This window comes from Tamandua tetradactyla, chromosome 16, assembly GCF_023851605.1.
Source record: "Tamandua tetradactyla isolate mTamTet1 chromosome 16, mTamTet1.pri, whole genome shotgun sequence".
In the NCBI taxonomy this organism is placed as follows: domain Eukaryota; kingdom Metazoa; phylum Chordata; class Mammalia; order Pilosa; family Myrmecophagidae; genus Tamandua; species Tamandua tetradactyla.
The window spans coordinates 4,478,683-4,496,476 of NC_135342.1; the positions used below are offsets into that span (position 1 = coordinate 4,478,683).

Genomic DNA, 17,794 nt, shown 5'->3' on the forward strand with positions numbered 1-17,794 from the left:
AGTATCCAGGACCCCCAGGCCCCTCTGACCAAGGAGCTGGGAGGGGAGGGCCAGACGCCCAATGGTCAGACACCCCCTACCTGCTCTCTGACCCTCAGTGGCTCAACGAGGAGAAGATTGTCCAGCGCCTCATCGAGCTGATCCACCCGTCCAAAGATGAGAGCGTAGGTGCTGGGGCCCGCTGTCTGGGGGCGCATCAGTCTGTCCCTGCCCTGGGCTCCCTCTCCACGGCCCCCAGCCTGTTCCCAGCCTCTTTCTTTTCAATCCTTTCTCCACACCTGGTCCATCCGGTCCCCTCCCAAATTTGAGGAAATGCCTCAAGGGAAGACAAGGTGTTTAGAGCCATTTGTCGTGTACCTCGTGTGAGGGGCTGGGGAGCCCCTAGGCCTCAGGTAGATTCTCCTCCCCCACAGAGAGGGGTTTGCACACAAAGCATCACTGGGAGCCCAGGGTCTGACTGGCCCTTCTGCCCCCCTTGCCACCACGCGATGTGATACGGCCCCGAGCTTACGGAGCCTTGGCTCCCAGGGCTCCCTCGAAGTCCTGGCCCAGGGGCCGTACCCATGCCAGCTGCTGGGCTGGGAGGCTGCCTGGTCAGACCTCGTGGGCAGGTGGGTGTCTGCTCCCAGGCATGGTGGGCTCGGCAGGGCTCGGCCTTGGGCGCAGGAGCCACCTTCTGTTTCCCCGTCCCGTCGAGGGGCACTTGGGTTGGTCCCACCACGTGGCTGCTGAGGGGCGCGGCTTTGGGAGGAATGTCCTTTTCCAGGAAGCTGTCTTGGTTTCCCCTTTCTCTCCACTTGTTTCTTCTTCTGTTTATGCCTGGTGCCCCTGGGCTCCCTCCTGGTCGCCCTGCAGTCCTGCGTGAGTGTCCCTTCCAGGCACTTGGTGAAACGGGAACAAACATGTTCCCCTTCCCTGAGGAGCTGGGAGCAGGATGCTTGAGCCCCCTGGGCAGTTAGGACTCAGGCAGATTGCCTGCTTCCGGGGTCATCCTGGCCCAGCTGTGCCCAGCCCCTCTCCCTCCTCCAGCAACACTCCAATGCGGCCCAGTCCCTGTGTGACATCATCCGCCTGAGCCGGGAGCAGATGATTCAAGTCCAGGACAGCTCCGAGCCTGACCAGCTGTTGGCCACGCTAGAGAAGTATGTGTATGGGGTGGGGTGGCCCCAGCGGGGGCCTGGCAGTGGGAAAGCCTTCACTCTGATCAGCACCCTGTCCCAGGCAGGAGACGATCGAACAGCTCCTGAGCAATATGTTTGAAGGGGAGCAGAACCCATCCGTCATTGTCAGTGGGATCCAGGTGCTGCTGACTCTTCTGGAGCCCAGAAGGCCCAGGTGGGGCCCTTGCCTGTGTGCGGTGCTCTCCAGCTCAGGGCCGGCCTCTGTTTCTGGGTCCCCGAAGCCAAGCCATTGGTGCTTATGAGCATGCACTCCTTCCCTGGGCGGCTCCACGCTGAGCTTCAGTGCTTCTGTTGTTGAGAAGGGGCAACCGTGGACGCTGCTGCGGGGTCTGCTGCACGTGTATCCCTGGAAAGACAGCAGCTGTGTTCGTTACTGTTTACTGGAGTATTAGGGTTCTGGGAGATTTGTCTTCCTGTTCCCATTTTAAAAGTGATAGCTGAGGCTGAGTAAAGTGCCCGAAGGTGTGGAGTGGTGGAGCCACAGTCTGGCTTGGGGGTTGGACCCCCAGTGCCCAAGCACCTGACAGGCTGCCCCCAGTCCCTCAGCAGGTCCCTTATCCTCAGGGGCCCACACAGCAGGGCCTTCCCTTCCTGGTCTTGGCCTTTGTGTCTCTGCAGCACTGTCCACCTAGGCCAGCTGGTCTCTCCCTGCAGCCCTGGGCCCCTTGCAGCCTCCCTGCTCCCTCAAGCACCTACCCATTCTACTCCTCCCACATCCAGAGTAGACTACACAGTCACATGCGTCCACATCTTCTCCAAGGGGTATGCACATACAGGCCCAGATGTGCCGTGGCCGCATGTGCAGGTGCCCGGGGGTGTGGGTCACTGCCTCTGTCCCGTCCCGCTGCAGGCCCGATGCCGTGACCATGAACAACTTCTTCTGCAGCGTGGATGGGCAGCTGGAGCTCCTGGCCCAGGGCACCCTGGACAGCACCACATCCACCATGGGTACCCTGCACGCCCTACGGCCACGGCTCAGCAACTTTCACCAGCTCCTGCTGCAGCCACCCCAGGTGGGTGGGGGGCATTAGGGAGTGGCCCCAGGGAGAAGGGCAGGGGAGGGCACCCCAGGACCCAGCCTCTTCCCTCCTGGAATCTGGAACAAGCCTCTCCCTACCTCTGCAGCTGGAGCCACTGCAGACCACGTGGGGCCACCTAGCCCCGCCTCTGGGGAGCACACGACTACACGTGGTCAAGCTGCTGGCCAGTGCCCTTAGTGCCAGTGACTCGGCCCTGACACAGGAGCTGCTGACATTGGACGTGCCCAACACTGTGCTGGTGCGGGGGCGGTTGCCAGGGCTGGAGCAGGGGGCTGGCCAGGGAGGTGGGGATGTGGGGGTGGGGGTCGGGGTGGGCCGGGCCTCTCTGTGCATCTCTGCACCAATCGGGCTAGCTCCTGTCCGTCCCACCCTTCAGGACCTCTTCTTCCACTATGTCTTCAACAACTTCCTGCATGCCCAAGTGGAGATGTTCGTAAGCGCCATGCTGAGCGCGGGGCCCCCTCCTGACAGCAGCCCTGAGACCCCAGTGCCCAACCCTGCCATCAAACATGTGAGCTGGGGCAGGGAGTGGACGGGTCCCTCTGTCCATGGGCACCTTACCCCTCCTCCTGCAAGTCCTCACCAGCCACCTCCATGGGCCCTTGCAGTGGTTGGGAGAGGCAGGCAGTGAAGTGCAGGGATGCAAGTTCAGAAGTTCAGTGCCGGGGAGAGGTGACAGGTGAGGGTGGTGTCGGGGCAGGCCCATTTGAGAAGGGCCAGGAGGCTGTGGGCAGGGCTTCTTGTAGAAGGATCAGACTGGGCTGCGTGTGGGAGTGGCCAAGGAGAGGCAGTGGTCCCCCTCCGAGCCTACCCCTGGGCTGTGGCACCCGGTGCTTGGCATGGCCCCCCAGGTCTAAGCCTGGGTTCCTGTGTGGTGAGACCTTGCTGCAGTGCAGCTCCTGGGAGGTGACCCCTGCCCCCATGCCTGGGGGCACCCAGCTGGGGCAGCGGCTGCATAGAGTTCCTGCTGGCCTCCAAGCGGAGCGTGGCGCTGGACCTTTGGTGGGTCTGCAGGTCCAGGCTTGCCCGCCCCTCCTTCCTGAAACGTTGCCCCCTCCCTGCTCCCCACAGCTGCTGCAGCGGTGCCGCCTGGTGGAGCGAATCTTGGTGTCCTGGGAGGAGAATGACCGTGTGCAGTGAGTGCCTGGGCCACCCTTGGGCTGTGGGGAGGGCCGGGGAGCGGGTGCCCACCTGCCGCTGTGGCCTCCTGTTTGCACCCAGGTCTGAGGGCGGCCAGCGGAAAGGCTACATGGGCCACCTGACGCGGATCGCCAACGCTGTGGTGCAGAGCACGGAGAAGGGGCCCAACGCCGAGCAGCTGGGGCAGCTGCTGAAGGGTAGGCACCCCGGGGGCGGGGGCCTGGTCCGACACCCCCTCCTCGGGGAGGAGTGTGCGCACGGAAGGACCTGGGGGCTCTGAAGTCCACCCCCTCCCCCTGTGTGAGCAGAGCTGCCTGGCGAACAGCTGGAGCGCTGGGAGGCCTTCGTGGCGGGACCCCTGGCCGAGACCAACAAGAAGAACCTGGTGGACCTGGTGAGAGGCTCCCGCAGGCTTGCAGCCCCGTGCCCCCCTCCGCCCTGCCCACCGTGCCCCCCTCCACCCTGCCCACCGTGCCCCCCCTCCGCCCTGCCCACCGTGCTCCCCACCGCCCTGCCCACCGTGCCCCCCACCCGCCCTGCCCACCGTGCCCCCCTCCGCCCTGCCCACCGTGCCCCCCACCCGCCCTGCCCACCGTACCCCCCTCCCGCCCTGCCCACCGTGCCCCCCTCCGCCCTGCCCACCGTGCCCCCCACCCGCCCTGCCCCGTCCTGCCATGACTCCCACCTGCCCTGCCCCGCTGGGCCTCCTATCTGGCAGCACCCCTCCCTGCCCCTCTGTGGCCTTCCCAGCTGTGTCCCCCACCTTACCACATGTCTGTGGCAGCTGTGGGCTGGGCCTCTTTGTCAAAGGTGGTCTCTTTCTCCATGTTTACCTCTCTCGTGGCAAACCTCTTCCAGTCACAGACAGCCCCCTCCCCCCTCCCCCTCTCCCCTCCCCCCTCCCTCTCCCTGTCCTCCCAGAGCTGTCCACTCTCCCCCACCCTGCCCAGCCCTGATTCCTGCCCGTCCCCAGGTGAACACCCACCACCTACACTCCTCCAGTGACGACGAGGACGACCGGCTGAAAGAGTTCCACTTCCCCGAGGAGGCCGTGCTGCAGCAGGTGGGCCGGGGTGGGTCCGGCAGCCCTGACTGCTTGGCGACCCTGCCTGGTGTTGCAGCCTTGGGCCCCACTCTGCCCCTGCCTGATGGGCCTGTGCCCCCGCAGGCGTTCATGGATTTCCAGATGCAGCGCATGACCTCAGCCTTTATTGACCACTTCGGGTTCAACGATGAGGAGTTTGGGGAGCAGGAGGAGAGCGTGAAGTGAGTGTGTTTGGGAGTGGGGTGTCCCAGCCATGGCGCAGCTTGTCCTGTCTCCTGTTCCTCAGCCTTGGCTTCAAGGCAGCCTGCCCGGCATTGCCTTCCTCTTTTCCGTCCAAGGCTCACCCCAGGCCCTGCTGGCCTTCGGTCCTTCCTCCACCCCAGGTGGTACCTTTCCCTGCATATTTCTTGCTACCCCTGAGCCCTCTAGGGCCACTCCTGCCTGCTGCCCCCACCCTTGCCTCTCCCCTCAAAAGATGGCAGCCCTGAGAGATGAGGCACAGGCAGTCACCCCAGTCCTGGGGCCTTGGTTCTGAGTTTTGTTCTCCTGCTACCTGACCAGCAACCTGGGGCATCCCCTGCCCACCCTCACCTCCTTTTCTGTGAAATGCTAAGCTTAGTCCTGGGGGTGTCATGGGTAGCAGCTGGGGGCAGGGGGGTCACAGGGTCCCGGGGGACAGGGACCTCACCATCTCTGAGAACTCTGTGGTTCCAGAGCCTGCCTGGAGCAGCTGGGAGGAGCGAGTACAGGCCCTTTTGGAGAGTCTGTACCTGGGCCTAGTGGGAGGGTGCCAGCCAAAGAAAAGCCTGCTTTGGGGAGCTCTGTCGCATCTGGGTTGGACGGCTGAGGGGCAGCGAGTAGGCTCTGCTGAGCTGTGCAGGTGTCTGGGAGAGGCTGAGGTGCCAGCTGCCATGAGGAGCTTCCCATGGGGGTCCCTCGTTAAGTGTCCTGGGAAAGCTCAGGAAACCGAGGCCCAGAGCTGTCCCTTGGCCCAGGACATACCTGCAACATCAGGGTCGTGTCGCTGCCCGGGGCTGCTGCACGATGCAGAGACCCGAGCCCGGTGCTGCAGAGTCTCTGTGAAGAGCTCCGCCCTGCATCCCACAACCAGGGCCCTGCAGCCATCCTGCCTGCCAGCCAACCCTTTGGAACCAGAGGAGCCTTGTTGCCCCCTTCTAACAGAGTATATTCTGGGGGGTGACAGCACTTAAATGCAACAGAGCCGAGAGGAGTTGTTGAATAAACGTGAATGAGCGCTGCTGTCATCCCGTGGGGTTGAAGATGCTCAGTCGGCCAAGGCAGGGCAGTGGGGTCAGGAACGCGACCCAGGGGTAGCTTGTGGGCTCCTGCCTCCCTTCCCCCAGGCCGCCTGTGTGCCACCCCCCGTACCCCCCATGAACCCCACTGTTGTCAGGGCAGGCCCTCAGGGCGCCAGCAGTGCGCGCTCAGCGCTCAGAACAGTGCCTGCTCTGGGTGGGCTCGAGGGCCAGTCCTGTGCAGAGACGAGGTGCTGTGACACGGGGGCCGGGGTGGGCGTGTGTAGACGTGGAGTTCCTGAAGAGGAGGAGGGGCACAGGAAATAAGGCCGCCACGAGTCGTGCGCGGACAGCCTGCAGCGTGTGTCAGTGTTGACAAGGCATCTGTCCTGCCCAGGAGCGCACGTGGGGGAGCAGGCTGTTTGCTTGCAGTGCTTCCTCTCCCCAATCAGACCCTGCCTTTGTGTCGGGGCGGGGTGCTGAGGCATGACTGCTGCTTTGCTTAACATCTTTTTTTTTTTTTCTTTGTATGCTATGTAGTGTGGGTCACATTTCATTCTTTTTCCATGTGATTGTCCCATTTTTGCAGCACCATTTGTTGAATTTTTTTTTGGTGGGGGAGGGTTGAGGTGCATGGGCCAGGAATCAAACCTGGGTCTTCCACATGGTAGGTGAGAATTCTACCTCTGAACTACCCTTGTACCCCCTTAAAAGCATTTTTATTGTAAAATAAAGCATATATACAAAGCAAAAAAAGAAAAGGCAGTAATTTTCAAAGCACACTTCAACAGGTAATTACAGAGCAGATCCCAGATTTGTCATGGGCCAGTAATCCACCATCTCAGATTCTTCCTTTTAGCTTCTCCTAAACACTGGAGGCCAGAAGGAAAATTAATATAGTGATTCAGCTACCATGCTCATTTGTTAAATCCTGTTTTCTCTGTTATACCTCCTCCTCCTCTTTTGATCGTTCTCCCAGTCTATAGGCATCTTTGGACTATAACCGTTCTGATGTTTTCATGTTGGGAAAGGGTGTCCACACTAAAGGACAGAGGAATGTAATTAATATATAATCCTGGAGAGGCTGGGCCCTCTGGGTTTCAGTATTTCTCTGACCCAGGAGCCCTCCGGGAATTATAGGTTCCAGGGAGGTAGACTAGTGCATGAGATCTTTACAGAGTCTCAGTTCAAGCCCTAGGCAATGACTGTGTTTCAGAAGTCCCAGAGGTGATTGTTTTGCCCATCCTTGTGGAGTCTGGGCCAGCCCCCGAGTGTGTGGAGGTTGGGGTCCTGCTGTGTGCCTGCCTGGGGTGCATTTTCACGGAAGAAACAAATGGACAGAGCATTGGGTCCATTTTGTCAGTGCCTTGCCGTTGGGTCGCCTTCACCAGCTCCACATTTTCTCATTGAAACAAAGTGACAGCTGCCCCTTTTCACAAGTGGTGCTGTCTCCTTGCTTTGGTTTATCCCCCGACGGGGTGTGGCTGCTGGTGTAGAGGCCCAGTGTGCTTTGGGGTCAGGATAGGTACCTGCTAGGTATGCGCTAAGGGAGGGGGAGAAGAGCCTGCGCCAGTACCCCTGGCTCACTGTTCCTCCGGCCCCTCCCCAGTGCGCCTTTTGACAAGACAGCCAGCATCACCTTCTCCCTCAACGCTGACGACGAGAATGTGAGTGCAGCCCAGGCTCTCTAGCTGTGGTGGGTGATGGAGGGGCTGTCAGGGGGCTGTAGGCCGACAGCCCACCCTCCCCTTCTCCCTGCAGCCCAACTCTAACCTGCTTGAGATCTGCTACAAGGACCGGATCCAGCAGTTTGATGATGATGAGGAGGAGGAAGATGAAGAGGGCCAGGGGTCTGGGGAGTCAGATGGAGAGGATGGTGCCTGGCAGAGCCACCAGCTGGCAAGGGGTATGCGCCTGGGCCAGCCCCAGGGTGTCCGGTGAGTCTGGGGTCTGCCAGGCCTTGTGCCTGGCCATGCCTTCTTGTCTGCCTTTTCCAAGCTTCCAACACAGCTGGGTCCCAGGGGTTTCCTGACCCAGTATGTTAGAGGCCACTTGGAACAGAGCTTTCTCCCTTAGAAGTGAGCTAAAGCAAGGAGGATGTGGCACGTGTGTTAGTTGGCGTGCTTTCAGTTTTGAGCGATAGCAGCTCAAGTGTGGTAAGCTGCAAAAGCAGTGGGTGACAGCTTAAAGAGGCAGCTCTTTGGGGATGTCCAGGTCTGGGTGCATCTAGGATTGCCTCTCTCCATCCCCTGGCTCTGCCTTCCCCTGAAAAGCACGGCACTCCATGCCCAGTCAGGTTTTCCCTAGGCGGTGGTAAAAGGACCCTGGGCAGCAGAATTCCAGTAAAATAGGGATGATGGATCACCCTGCCCTCCCAGATGTTCCATTCAGCACCTGTGATGCTGGCTGGTCCTGGGGGTCTCCCACTACAGAGATAGATGGGGATGGGGGGTCACGTACGTCTAACTATTGCTGCCTGCAACTGTGAGCCGTGGGCCAGTGATTTGCTTTGGGGGCAGCGAGGGTGTGGTTTCAACATTTCTGTTTACATACGGGAGAGCACCCAGGGCCTCCCCTGGCGGATAGCTCCAGGCACCTTCTCATCAGCTCCGTATGGAGAAGCAGAAGGATTCCTGTAGCCCTCCCGTGCCTTCAAAGCACCTCATGGGCTGCAGCTTCTCCACGCCCTCACCATCCTGGTGGGTTTGAGATGCGATGTGGCCTCTCGGTGTGGTTTGATTTGCATTTCTCTGATATGACTGAGGTGGAGCATCTTCTCACGTGCTTATTGGCCATTTGTATTTCCTCTTTGGAGAAATGTCTGTTTGAGTCCTTTGTCCATTTTTAATTGGGTGGTTTGTCTTTTTGTTGTTGAGCTGTGGAAGTTATTTATATGTTTTGTATATTATTGTAGACTCTTATCAGATACTAGATTTGCAACTCTTTTTTCCCATTCTGTTGGTTGTATTTTCATTTTCTTCTTAATGTCCTTGCATGCACAAGTTTTAAGTTCTGATGAAGTCTGATTTATTTTTGTTGTTGTTTGTACGTTTGGTGTTGTATATAAGAAACTACTGCCCATCAAGTGTCAGGAATATTTACCCATGTTCTCTTCTAAGAGTTTTATTGGTTTAGTTCTTGTGTTTCTGTCATTGATCCATTTTGAGCTAATTTTTGTAAATGGCAGGAGAAAAGGGTCTAGATACTTTCTTTTGCATGGGAATACCCAAGGTTCCCACCAGCATTGCTGAAAAGGCCATTTTTACCCTTGAATCATGTCTGAATCTGCCAGGGCAGGACTGCTTTAAAAATACTCACACTGGATGGCTTAAGGAATAGGAAGTTATCATCTCTCAGTTTTGGAGGCTGGAAGCCCAAATCAAGCTCTTGCCAGCCTGTGCTTTCTCCTGAGTCTCACATTCTGGTGCTGGTGGGCCACAGGCCTTGGAATTTCTGGGCTCGCATCTCTGGCTCACTGCTAGCTCTTCCTGCTTCCATTTCAGTTTCCTCCTGCTTGTAAGGACTCTATCCAGATGGACTGAGGCCCGCCCCGTTCAGTTTGGCTGCATTTGAATAGGATCTTTAAGAGTTCTATTATATAATATATATACTTTTTATACAAATAAAAACCAAATGTGGTCACTCACCCAGGAGTGTGGATTAAGTCTTGAACATGTCTTATGAGGTGAGATTCGGTCCCCCACGAACAGTCTTGGTCCTTGATGAGGTGCAGCTGGCCGCTGGCGTGTGGTCTGTCTCTGCCCCCTGGCCTGCCTTCCTGGCCCACAGCACCACCGCACTGTTGGGTCCCTGGAGCATTGTAGTAACTCGGGGAATCGGGAAGTGTGTGTCACCCAACTTTGATCTTTGTCAGGATTGTTTTGTTGTCTCATGAATTTGAAGGTCAGCTTTTCCAATTCTGCAAGACAGATTGTTGGGATTTTGATAGGGGCTGTGTTGAATCTCTAGGTCTGTTTGGGAAGTGTTGCTATCTTAACAGCATTGACTTCTGACCCAGGACAGTAGGATGGTTTCCCATTTATTTAGGTCTTTAATTCTTTCAACACTGTTTTGTACTTTTCAGAGTTGGTTTTGTACTTTTTAAAAATTTATTACTCAGTATTTAATTCTTTTTGATGCTATTGTAAGTCGAATTGTTGGTTTGATTTCATTTCGGGTTGTTTGGTACAAGTGCATGGAAGTACTACTGAGTTTTGTGGGTGGTTCTGGTATCATGCAGCCTCGCTGAGCTTGTGTTTTGGTTCACATAGTCTCATGGTGGATTCCCTGGGATTTTCTCTGTATGAACTCATGTCACCTGCAAAAAGAGATAGTTTTACTTCTTTTCCAATCTGGGTGCTCTTGATTTCTTTTTCTTGCCTAATTCCCTGGCTGGAACTCCTAGTGAGTATTGAAGAGTAGTGGTGACAGTGGGCATCTTGTCTGGGTCCTCATCTTAGGGGGACAGCTTTCAGCCTCTCACCATCTCAAGCATGATGTCAGTTTTCAGTTTTTTGTAGATGTTCTTTATCATGTTGAGGAAGTTGCCATGTATTCCTAGTTTGCCCAGGGTTTCTAGTTTTTATTTATTTTTTCGCATGGGCAGGTCCCAGGAATCAAACCTGGGTCTCCAGCATGGCAGGTGAGAATTCTACCTGCTGAGCCACTGTTGCACTGCCCTCTATTTATTTTTAATTGTATAAAAATATTATTTTGTACTTCATCAGCATTGCTGTTGGAACAGCGAACTGCATTCAGCATTTTAGAAACCATGCACTTTGCCTGACAGCTCCCTGCTGATGAGTATGTGGGTCAGTCAGCAGCCAGCCCTGGACCCGTGCATCTGGAGTGGCTCCATGGGCCAGACGCTGCTCTGAGTGCGGAGGGGACAGTGGAGGAGGGCCTGGCTGGAGGAATGGCAGGCAAACTACCAGCCAGGCCCTGCAGGCTCCCAGGGTACCTAGGGGCTCGCCTGTGCTGGCAGCCTGGCCCTGTTGTGTTTGGCTGAATGGGTCTCATCGTTGGACCAGGACATCTGAGGCCGGTGCTACCGCCTTCCTACATGGCCCTTCTGCCTCTCCAAGGTGACCCCAAGTCCCTCTTGTCTTCGGGCCAGGAGCCTGAGGCCGGACCACTCCCTATGCTCAGGGAGCCAGGATCCAGGCACAGCCCTGTTGGCCTCTCAGTCCTTCCACTGCCTTTCAGGTCATTTGCAGATGAGGCTCACTGGACATAGGCTGGGCTGCGCCAGCCCCTGGGACTTGGGACGCTGTCCCTCTACAGCCAGCCTGTCTGGCTCACGAGTTGCTTTCTTGAGCAGGAGTGGAGGCAGCACAGACAGCGAGGAGGAAGATGAAGAGGAAGAGGAGGGGGAGGATGAGGAGGAGGATGGTGAGCGCCATGTGGCCAGGGGAGGGGCTGCCTCCCCCTTGTACCCCAGCCCCAGCCCTCAGGGTGAGTGAGTGGGGAAAACATGGGGCCATTGTGGATGCTGTGTCTGCTTGGCCACTGCACCCACCCCTAAACCCTGTCCCCCTGCTCCAGGCCCCAGCTGGACAGCCACATTTGACCCAGTGCCTACGGGGACTGCAGCAGACCCCCCCATCTCTGAGAAAGAGGGGCCAAGCCCTGGGTCTCCGGTCCCCCAGGAACCTCTTGGTCTCCCCCAGGGCTTCCCTGTTCAGAACCTGGCCACCCTTCCGGCCAGCGGTACCCTGCAGGTCAGGTGAGCATGGGGCATGGAGGCCCGGGTCTGGGGCGGGAGGCTGGGCCCTGGTCTCAGCTCCATCCCCTGGCCGCATCTCCTCCATCCAGGTCTAAGGACCCTGTGCCCCCCTCAGCACCTCAGGAAGCCACAAGCAGTGGCCACGTAGCAGAGACTGCGGGTAAGCTTCCTGCACAGTGCTGCCCCTGCCAACCCTCACGTGCCCATCCCAGAGCTACACCTCAGGGACCATGGGGGCCAGGCACCAACCCGGCCTGGTAGGGGGCTGCAGAGAGTCTGAGCTGCGGGCATCACTCTTCCCTGCTGCCCACGCAGCCATGGCCTGTGTCCCCTCAGCCGTCCCTCCCCTTCCCCCTTAGTTTACCCCTCCCCTCCCCCTCAGCCCACCCCTCCACGCCCCCCTCAGCCCATCCATGTACTTTGTCTCCCACAGCTGGCAGTTCTCGCAGCCCACATCTCCTCTGTATCCCCCAGCACCCCTGGCCTGTATGCTCTGGCAGCCACAGAAAGTGGTCTCCATGTTCCCCATGTCTCTGCATCCCCTGTGACCCACTCCCCCACTGCCTACACCCTGCCTGTGTTGAGGCACCCCCGAGTTGGGCTGCTTGCCACAGGTTGAACCTTGCCCTCAACTGCCCTGCTTTCTCCACAGGGCCCTGCCAGGCCTTAGTCAGCATCGGAGACTTCCAGGCCACCCTCAACGGGATGCAATCCACCCCCAGCTCCTTGAACAGGTGACAGGGCTGCGTTGCACCTTGCTGGGGGTGATACCAGGCTGTGCTTTCGCCTCCTGAGGCCACCCTTGTAGCTGCTGGGCCCCCCGGCCCCATGCTGTGCACTTTCAGGGCCACGCACCCCGTAGTGGATATAGTCTGGGCCTTGGGTGCAGGCGCCTGGGACTGGTGTCGTTCTGCGCCTTGTCTGGCCCCTGTGCAGGCTCTCCTGAGGCAGGATTGGGGAGCTTGTGTGCAGGGCTGCCGCGGCCAGGTGCCGAGGAAGCACTGCTGTAGTTGATGCAGTAATTCATGCTGACTCTTCCATCCCCAGCGCTCCCGGAGACCCCTCTACCTCTGTCCCAGCCTCCGGGGCCTCCCAGCTCTCCCAGTCCACCGAGGGGGAAAAGGGCCCAGAATCCTTGGGCCTTCACCAAAGCCAGAGGTGAGTGGTGGGCCCAGCCTGGGGGGTGGCCTGGTGCCGGCATGGGTGAAGTGGTGACAACCTCCTGTGTTCCCCTCCCTGACAGTGCCCAGGTCCTGGAGCCTCCACCTCCGATGCCCAACGGCTCTGCCCCAGGCTCCCAGTGAGTGCAGGCATGGGGCCGGGGGGCCCTGGGGTTCCTGAGAGGGCACCCTCCCACTTCTCACCTGCTGCTTCCTGTCTGTTTCCAGGTAGCCACCTGGGCCCAGTGGCGCTGGTGGCCAAATCGTCCAGACTCCCGGTGGACTCTACCTAGGGTGGGGCTAGGCTGGGGTCCCAGGGTGGTCTCCACTTTCCCCATCAGCCCCTTATGCCACCCCCTCCCCTCCCACATCCTCTCTTCTGGACTCCCAGGAGGCTGGTGCCAGGGAGAGAGACAGGCCCCTGCCCCGCCCCACCCCATTTGCACTGAAAAAAGAAATTACGGAGCTTTGCCTCCTAGAATAAAGATATAGAGAGTCAACTAGAGAGAGAGGAGAGAGAGACCTATATTATATATTATATATATATATATATTGTGGGAGGAGACGGGCGGGGGGAGCGTGAGAGGAGTAGTCAGGACAGCGGTGCTGGTGGGACGGTGGACGTGGGGCCGAGGGCACACACAGGACAGAGGAACAGACTTGAGCCACTCCCAGCAGGCAGGCCTTGCCCCTGTCTGTGGCTGTCCTGGGTCTGGAATGCAAGCCGGCAGACCCCACACTCACACTTGGCCATCAGCTCAGGTCTCTTGGGGGGTTGCTGGTGAGGGTAGAGGGGCCCAAGGGGCTGTCTGTGCCTTTGCCCTCACTCCCTTGCCCCCCAAACCCTGCACTTTTACCCAGGCCAGGAGCTACAGGGGCCGCTCCCCACCTGCCTGAACTCTGCTGGGGAGTGGGCTGGGCATCCTTGTTCATGGGGCCCTCCCTGTGTGACATTCCCGTGGGGCCTGTACACATTCACCCACACCCACACTTCCTCCCACCTCCGCATCTCTCACGGATCCCCGATGGGGATCTGGCTGGGTCCCCCCGACCATCCTGAGTGTCTGGGGCTCCAGCCCCAGCTGCCAAGTGGCCTTGTCCCCAGCTCCTTCTCCCCAAGCTGGCGTGAGTGTGAGCGTGTGTTTGTGCTGAGCTTCTATTTCATATTGCAAATATAAATAAAGTAAAACAGTTTAAGGTTCCTGGTGGTGGAGACTGGCCTCGGGATGCGGGATGGGGGTGGGCCCCTTGCTGGACCTCAGCCCTCCAGGCTTCAGGACCACACACCATCACTGGGCTATTTGCTCCCTGCTCTGAGAGGAGTAGACCTCCAGCTGCCCTGAGGCCCTTCGCCCTGGTCCCTGGGCTGGTAGGAGAGCAACTTCTGCTCAGAACAGGGAAGGGATTTCCCTGGAAGGAAGTGGGCCCTGTTGCCTCCCAGTGCCCAACAACAGCTGGGCTCCAGCCTAGCTCTCTTGTACCCACACTGCTGGCCTGTGGCCATTCGGCTCCCAGCTGGGGCCACCTCTGCAGGGGCTAAGAGGTGACGGCTAGTTGTGGCACTCAGAGCACAGGGGGAGGCAGGGCAAGCCTCCAGTGAGGCTGGAGTCTGAGCTGGGTGGAGGCTTCTGCCTTTCCTTTCAGGTCCGAGTCTCGGGACCCAGCCCAGGCTTCACCTGCCAGGCAGGACCTCGGCTTCTTGCAGGCTCTGGCCAGTACGGACAGGAGGAGGCGGCAGAGCCTCTCCGGACATGGCCCTTGCCCCGGCATGGGCAAGGGAACTGCTCCACCAGCTTTGCTGGTGGCGTCTCTCTGAGTGCCCGGCCCTTCCTTAAAGCAGGGAGGAGGTGCACGGGAGCTAAGCCAGGCAGGCCGGAGCCCAGGAGGCCTCTCATTCAAACCTGATCCCAGCAGCAGCATTGTTTAAGGTTAAAGGGGGAGAAAGGCTTTACACATAGCCAAGAGTGACTCCTGTCCTGGGAAGCCTGTTTCAGTGGCATCTGAATGTGGGGGCCACTCTCCCCAGGTCACAGTCAGGCTGGAGGGCCCACCCAGAGGTCACTCTTAGCTGACAAGAACAGCCACCCTTCCTTTTCTGCCCACGCGTCAGTCTTTCCTCATCTACTCCTTCATTGGGCACGCGCTGGAGGTGGTGGCTCCCTGGGAAGGCAACCTGGGGGGTGTGTCTAGGAGGCCCGCAGGGGGCCCTGGAGCTGAGCGAGGACTCCCCCAGATGGGTCCTCAGGGGACCCCAGGGCACTGTTCTTCCTGTTTTTCCTGGCAGGGCCAGAGATGGGAGAATTGCACCATCCACCCACCTGTGATTGGCCCAGAGGACACGGGGAGGGCTCTGGGAGGAGGCCTGTAGTGAGAGCAGCAGGGACCTGTGGGGCTGGGGAGTCCATGGGCCCGGGATGGACCTGGGTTCCCTTATCAGCAAGTGCCAGGCAGGGCTGTCCCCAGGGCATGGGGGCAGTGGAATCAATCTCCCTGAGCCAGTTATCAGTCCCAGAGTCCACAGGACTCTTTGGGTTAATGTGTAACCATGAGTGCCCCTCCCACCCCCCCACCCCCCAGAGCCAGTGGTGTCCAGACATGGGCTGGGGGGGTGTCACAGACCAACATGGACCGCCAGAAAGTGGGGCTGCCCAGAAACCCTCGCATCTCAACCCAAGTGAGCCTGCACAGTGTGGGAGGGGGGTCCACACCCACCGCAGGTCTCCAGTCCTTGAGGAATTGCTTGGGGTGTTGGCCTGGGAGGCTGGGGGCTGCACAACCCAGTCACCCAAGGTGACCTGGAAAGCTCAGGTCCCAGGACAGTGGTGGGAACGGACCCCCGGGTGTGAGGGAGGAGGGGCTGGGGGCCCGGACCCCCGGGTGTGAGGGAGGAGGGGCTGGGGGCCCGGACCCCCGGGTGTGAGGGAGGAGGGGCTGGGGCCCCTACTGCTGAGCCTGGTTACATGAATCGTGACCTGCTGGGCCTAATTCCCAAAGTACCTGGAGCTGTGGATCCCTGTGGGGAGGGTGGCTGCTGGGGGACTCTGGGCTGGCCTGAGGGGCTCAGCGTCTGCCCCTCTCTGGGAAGCCCCTACACATTGCCAGGTGGTTGAGCCCCTTCTTCCTCACCTGCGCCATCTACTTGCTCGTTTGGGTCCCTGAGGACCAGCCGTCCTGGATCGCTGCGCTGTTCAAAGGTCTGCCCATCCTCTGCCTGGTGGTGTTCCTGGGGGCCATGGCCCCAGATGGGGGCTCCACCGCCCTCTTCCAGGGGGCCCTTCTGTGCTCTTTCGTGGGGGACGTCTGCCTCATCTGGCCTGAGGGCTTCCTGTACGGTGAGCAGCACCCCCTGTTGTGGGCTTCGGTGTGTACATCCAGCCCTTGGGTCTGGCCCGCGTGCTGTCGGGGGGCCTGGCCGCAGACTGTTTCTTGAGCACCCCCTGTGAGTCCAGACTGGGTTCGGAGGCAGCCACGGCCAGGACAGACCCAGAGCCCTGTCCCCATGGGGCTTCCACTGCAGTCAGGGGAGCCAAGACAGCATTAGCCGAGGAAGTGACAGTGGTGAGAGAAACAAAAGGGAGGGAGAGGGGGTGCTGCAACTTCAAGAATGAGGTCGCGGAGAAGGTAAAGTTTGGACAGAGCCAGCCACGTGCCTGTTTCAGGACCTGCAAGGGCAAAGGGAGTGGGGTCCGAGCAGATCAGAGTGATGGTCAGGCCTGAGGGAGCCTGAGGTCTGAGGGTGTGGGGCTTGCAGGTCATGGCAGGCAAAGGCAGGTGCTCTCTTGGAGGGTGCTGGGGAGTCGGTGGGAGCTGTGGGGCAGGGAAAGAACAACAGGCTCCATTAAAAAAAAAGCATTTTGCTTGCCTCAGCTGAATTCAACCTTTGATTATTTTTACAATTTTTATTGTGGAACCATATATATAAGCCAAATGTCCCCCTTTTAACCTCTTTCAAGACTACCACTCGGTGGCATCAGTTATGTTCACAGTGACGTGCCACCATCACCCCTGTCCATTACCCACACTTTCCTGTCTCCCCCGAGACTCTCCCTATTAAGCATTTCTACTCTTGCCCCCCCCCCCCCCATGCCTGGTGACCTGTTTCTTCTATGAGTCCGCGCATTCTGATTTCATCATTGAGATCGTACAATATTTGTCCTCTTGTGCCTGGCTGGTTTCACTCGACAAGACTTCTTCAAGGTTCCGCCTTGAGGCTGGCACTCTATAGGGCTGTGCACGTTCCAGCGCGCCGACGGGCCGCCTGCCTCCCACTCCCCTGCAGGGACGCTCGGGGGCTTCCCTCTCGGCTGTCCGGACAGCGTCCCCCGGCCCTGCTGCCCGTGGAGGCAAAGAGCGACCGGGCGCCCTCCCGCGAGCTCACGGCCCTCTCTCCGCCCAGGCATGGCCGCCTTCGCGGCCGCGCACGTGCTCTACCTGGCGGCGCTCGGCTTCTTCCCGCTGCGGCCGGGCCTGCTGCCGCCCGCGCTCCTGGCCGCCGCCGCGCTCCTGCGCCTGCTGCGGCCGCACCTGCCGCCCGCGCTGGCCGCGCCCGTGGCCGCCTACGCGCTGCTACTGGGGCTCGTGCTGTGGCGCGGCCTGGCCCGGGGTGCCCGCGCCGGGCGCGGCGCGCTGCTCTTCACCTTCTCCGACGCGCTGCTGGCCTGGGACACCTTCGCGCAGCCGCTGCCCCACGGCCGGCTGCTCGTCATGACCACCTACTACGCCGCCCAGGCCCTGCTCGCGAGCGCCGCCCTCGGGAGCTGACCCCGCCCCGCCCGCGGCCCTGGCCCCGCCCCGCCCTCGGGAGCTGACCCCGCCCCGCCCGCGGGCCCTGGCCCCGCCCCGCCCTCGGGAGCTGACCCCGCCCCGCCCGCGGGCCCTGGCCCCGCCCCGCCTTCGGGAGCTGACCCCGCCCCGCCGGCTCGACCCCTCCCCCGCGGCCCCGCCCCGCCTGTCGGTCCCCCCCCACGCCCTGAAGTATTTTTCTTTGCCTGAATAAAGTGGGTGTTGAAACGCGCTGTGTCGGTGACTTGGGGAGGCCGGTGGGGAAGGATGGTCACAGTGGAGGAGAGCGATGTGTGGGGCGGGACTGCGTCAGGCTGGGCCCAGGGCTGGGTGACATCTTAGGGCAGCCTCCCGGCGCTCCATCGGTGAGCAGTCATTAACCTGCGCAGATGTCACAAGGAGTATCAGGGTTGGAGAGGGTCGGAGAGGCCAGGGCGCAGGACCACAGGGACATGCGGGAGGGGA

General features: G+C 59.8%; 2 protein-coding genes across 12 annotated transcripts in view; both read left to right on the forward strand.

Moving 5' to 3' along the window:
* Positions 1-13,748, forward strand: part of PPP6R1 (protein phosphatase 6 regulatory subunit 1) — a 28,970-nt gene extending 15,222 nt beyond the window's left edge. For 8 of the 11 annotated variants that reach the window (XM_077130746.1, XM_077130743.1, XM_077130738.1 and 5 more), the window contains 20 exons: positions 99-164; positions 1,030-1,142; positions 1,222-1,335; positions 2,032-2,194; positions 2,307-2,459; positions 2,598-2,732; positions 3,293-3,357; positions 3,443-3,558; positions 3,670-3,755; positions 4,335-4,424; positions 4,530-4,627; positions 7,272-7,329; positions 7,424-7,599; positions 10,983-11,116; positions 11,207-11,387; positions 11,477-11,547; positions 12,040-12,121; positions 12,435-12,545; positions 12,631-12,687; positions 12,776-13,748. In XM_077130746.1, the coding sequence (XP_076986861.1) occupies positions 99-164; positions 1,030-1,142; positions 1,222-1,335; positions 2,032-2,194; positions 2,307-2,459; positions 2,598-2,732; positions 3,293-3,357; positions 3,443-3,558; positions 3,670-3,755; positions 4,335-4,424; positions 4,530-4,627; positions 7,272-7,329; positions 7,424-7,599; positions 10,983-11,116; positions 11,207-11,387; positions 11,477-11,547; positions 12,040-12,121; positions 12,435-12,545; positions 12,631-12,687; positions 12,776-12,779 (2,073 nt within the window). In that variant the 3' untranslated portion in view covers positions 12,780-13,748. Of the gene's footprint in view, positions 1-98; positions 165-1,029; positions 1,143-1,221; positions 1,336-2,031; positions 2,195-2,306; positions 2,460-2,597; positions 2,733-3,292; positions 3,358-3,442; positions 3,559-3,669; positions 3,756-4,334; positions 4,425-4,529; positions 4,628-7,271; positions 7,330-7,423; positions 7,600-10,982; positions 11,117-11,206; positions 11,388-11,476; positions 11,548-12,039; positions 12,122-12,434; positions 12,546-12,630; positions 12,692-12,775 lie in introns of those variants that run through there. The other 3 variants (XM_077130740.1, XM_077130744.1, XM_077130739.1) reach the window with 3 other exon arrangements.
* Positions 13,749-15,122: 1,374 nt separating this feature from the next.
* TMEM86B (transmembrane protein 86B) lies at positions 15,123-17,308 on the forward strand. The gene is made up of 3 exons (XM_077133547.1): positions 15,123-15,221; positions 15,633-15,879; positions 16,944-17,308. Exons 1-3 carry the CDS (start codon positions 15,171-15,173, stop codon positions 17,306-17,308), a joined length of 663 nt encoding a protein of 220 aa, XP_076989662.1. The 5' UTR covers positions 15,123-15,170.
* Positions 17,309-17,794: the final 486 nt, after the last annotated feature.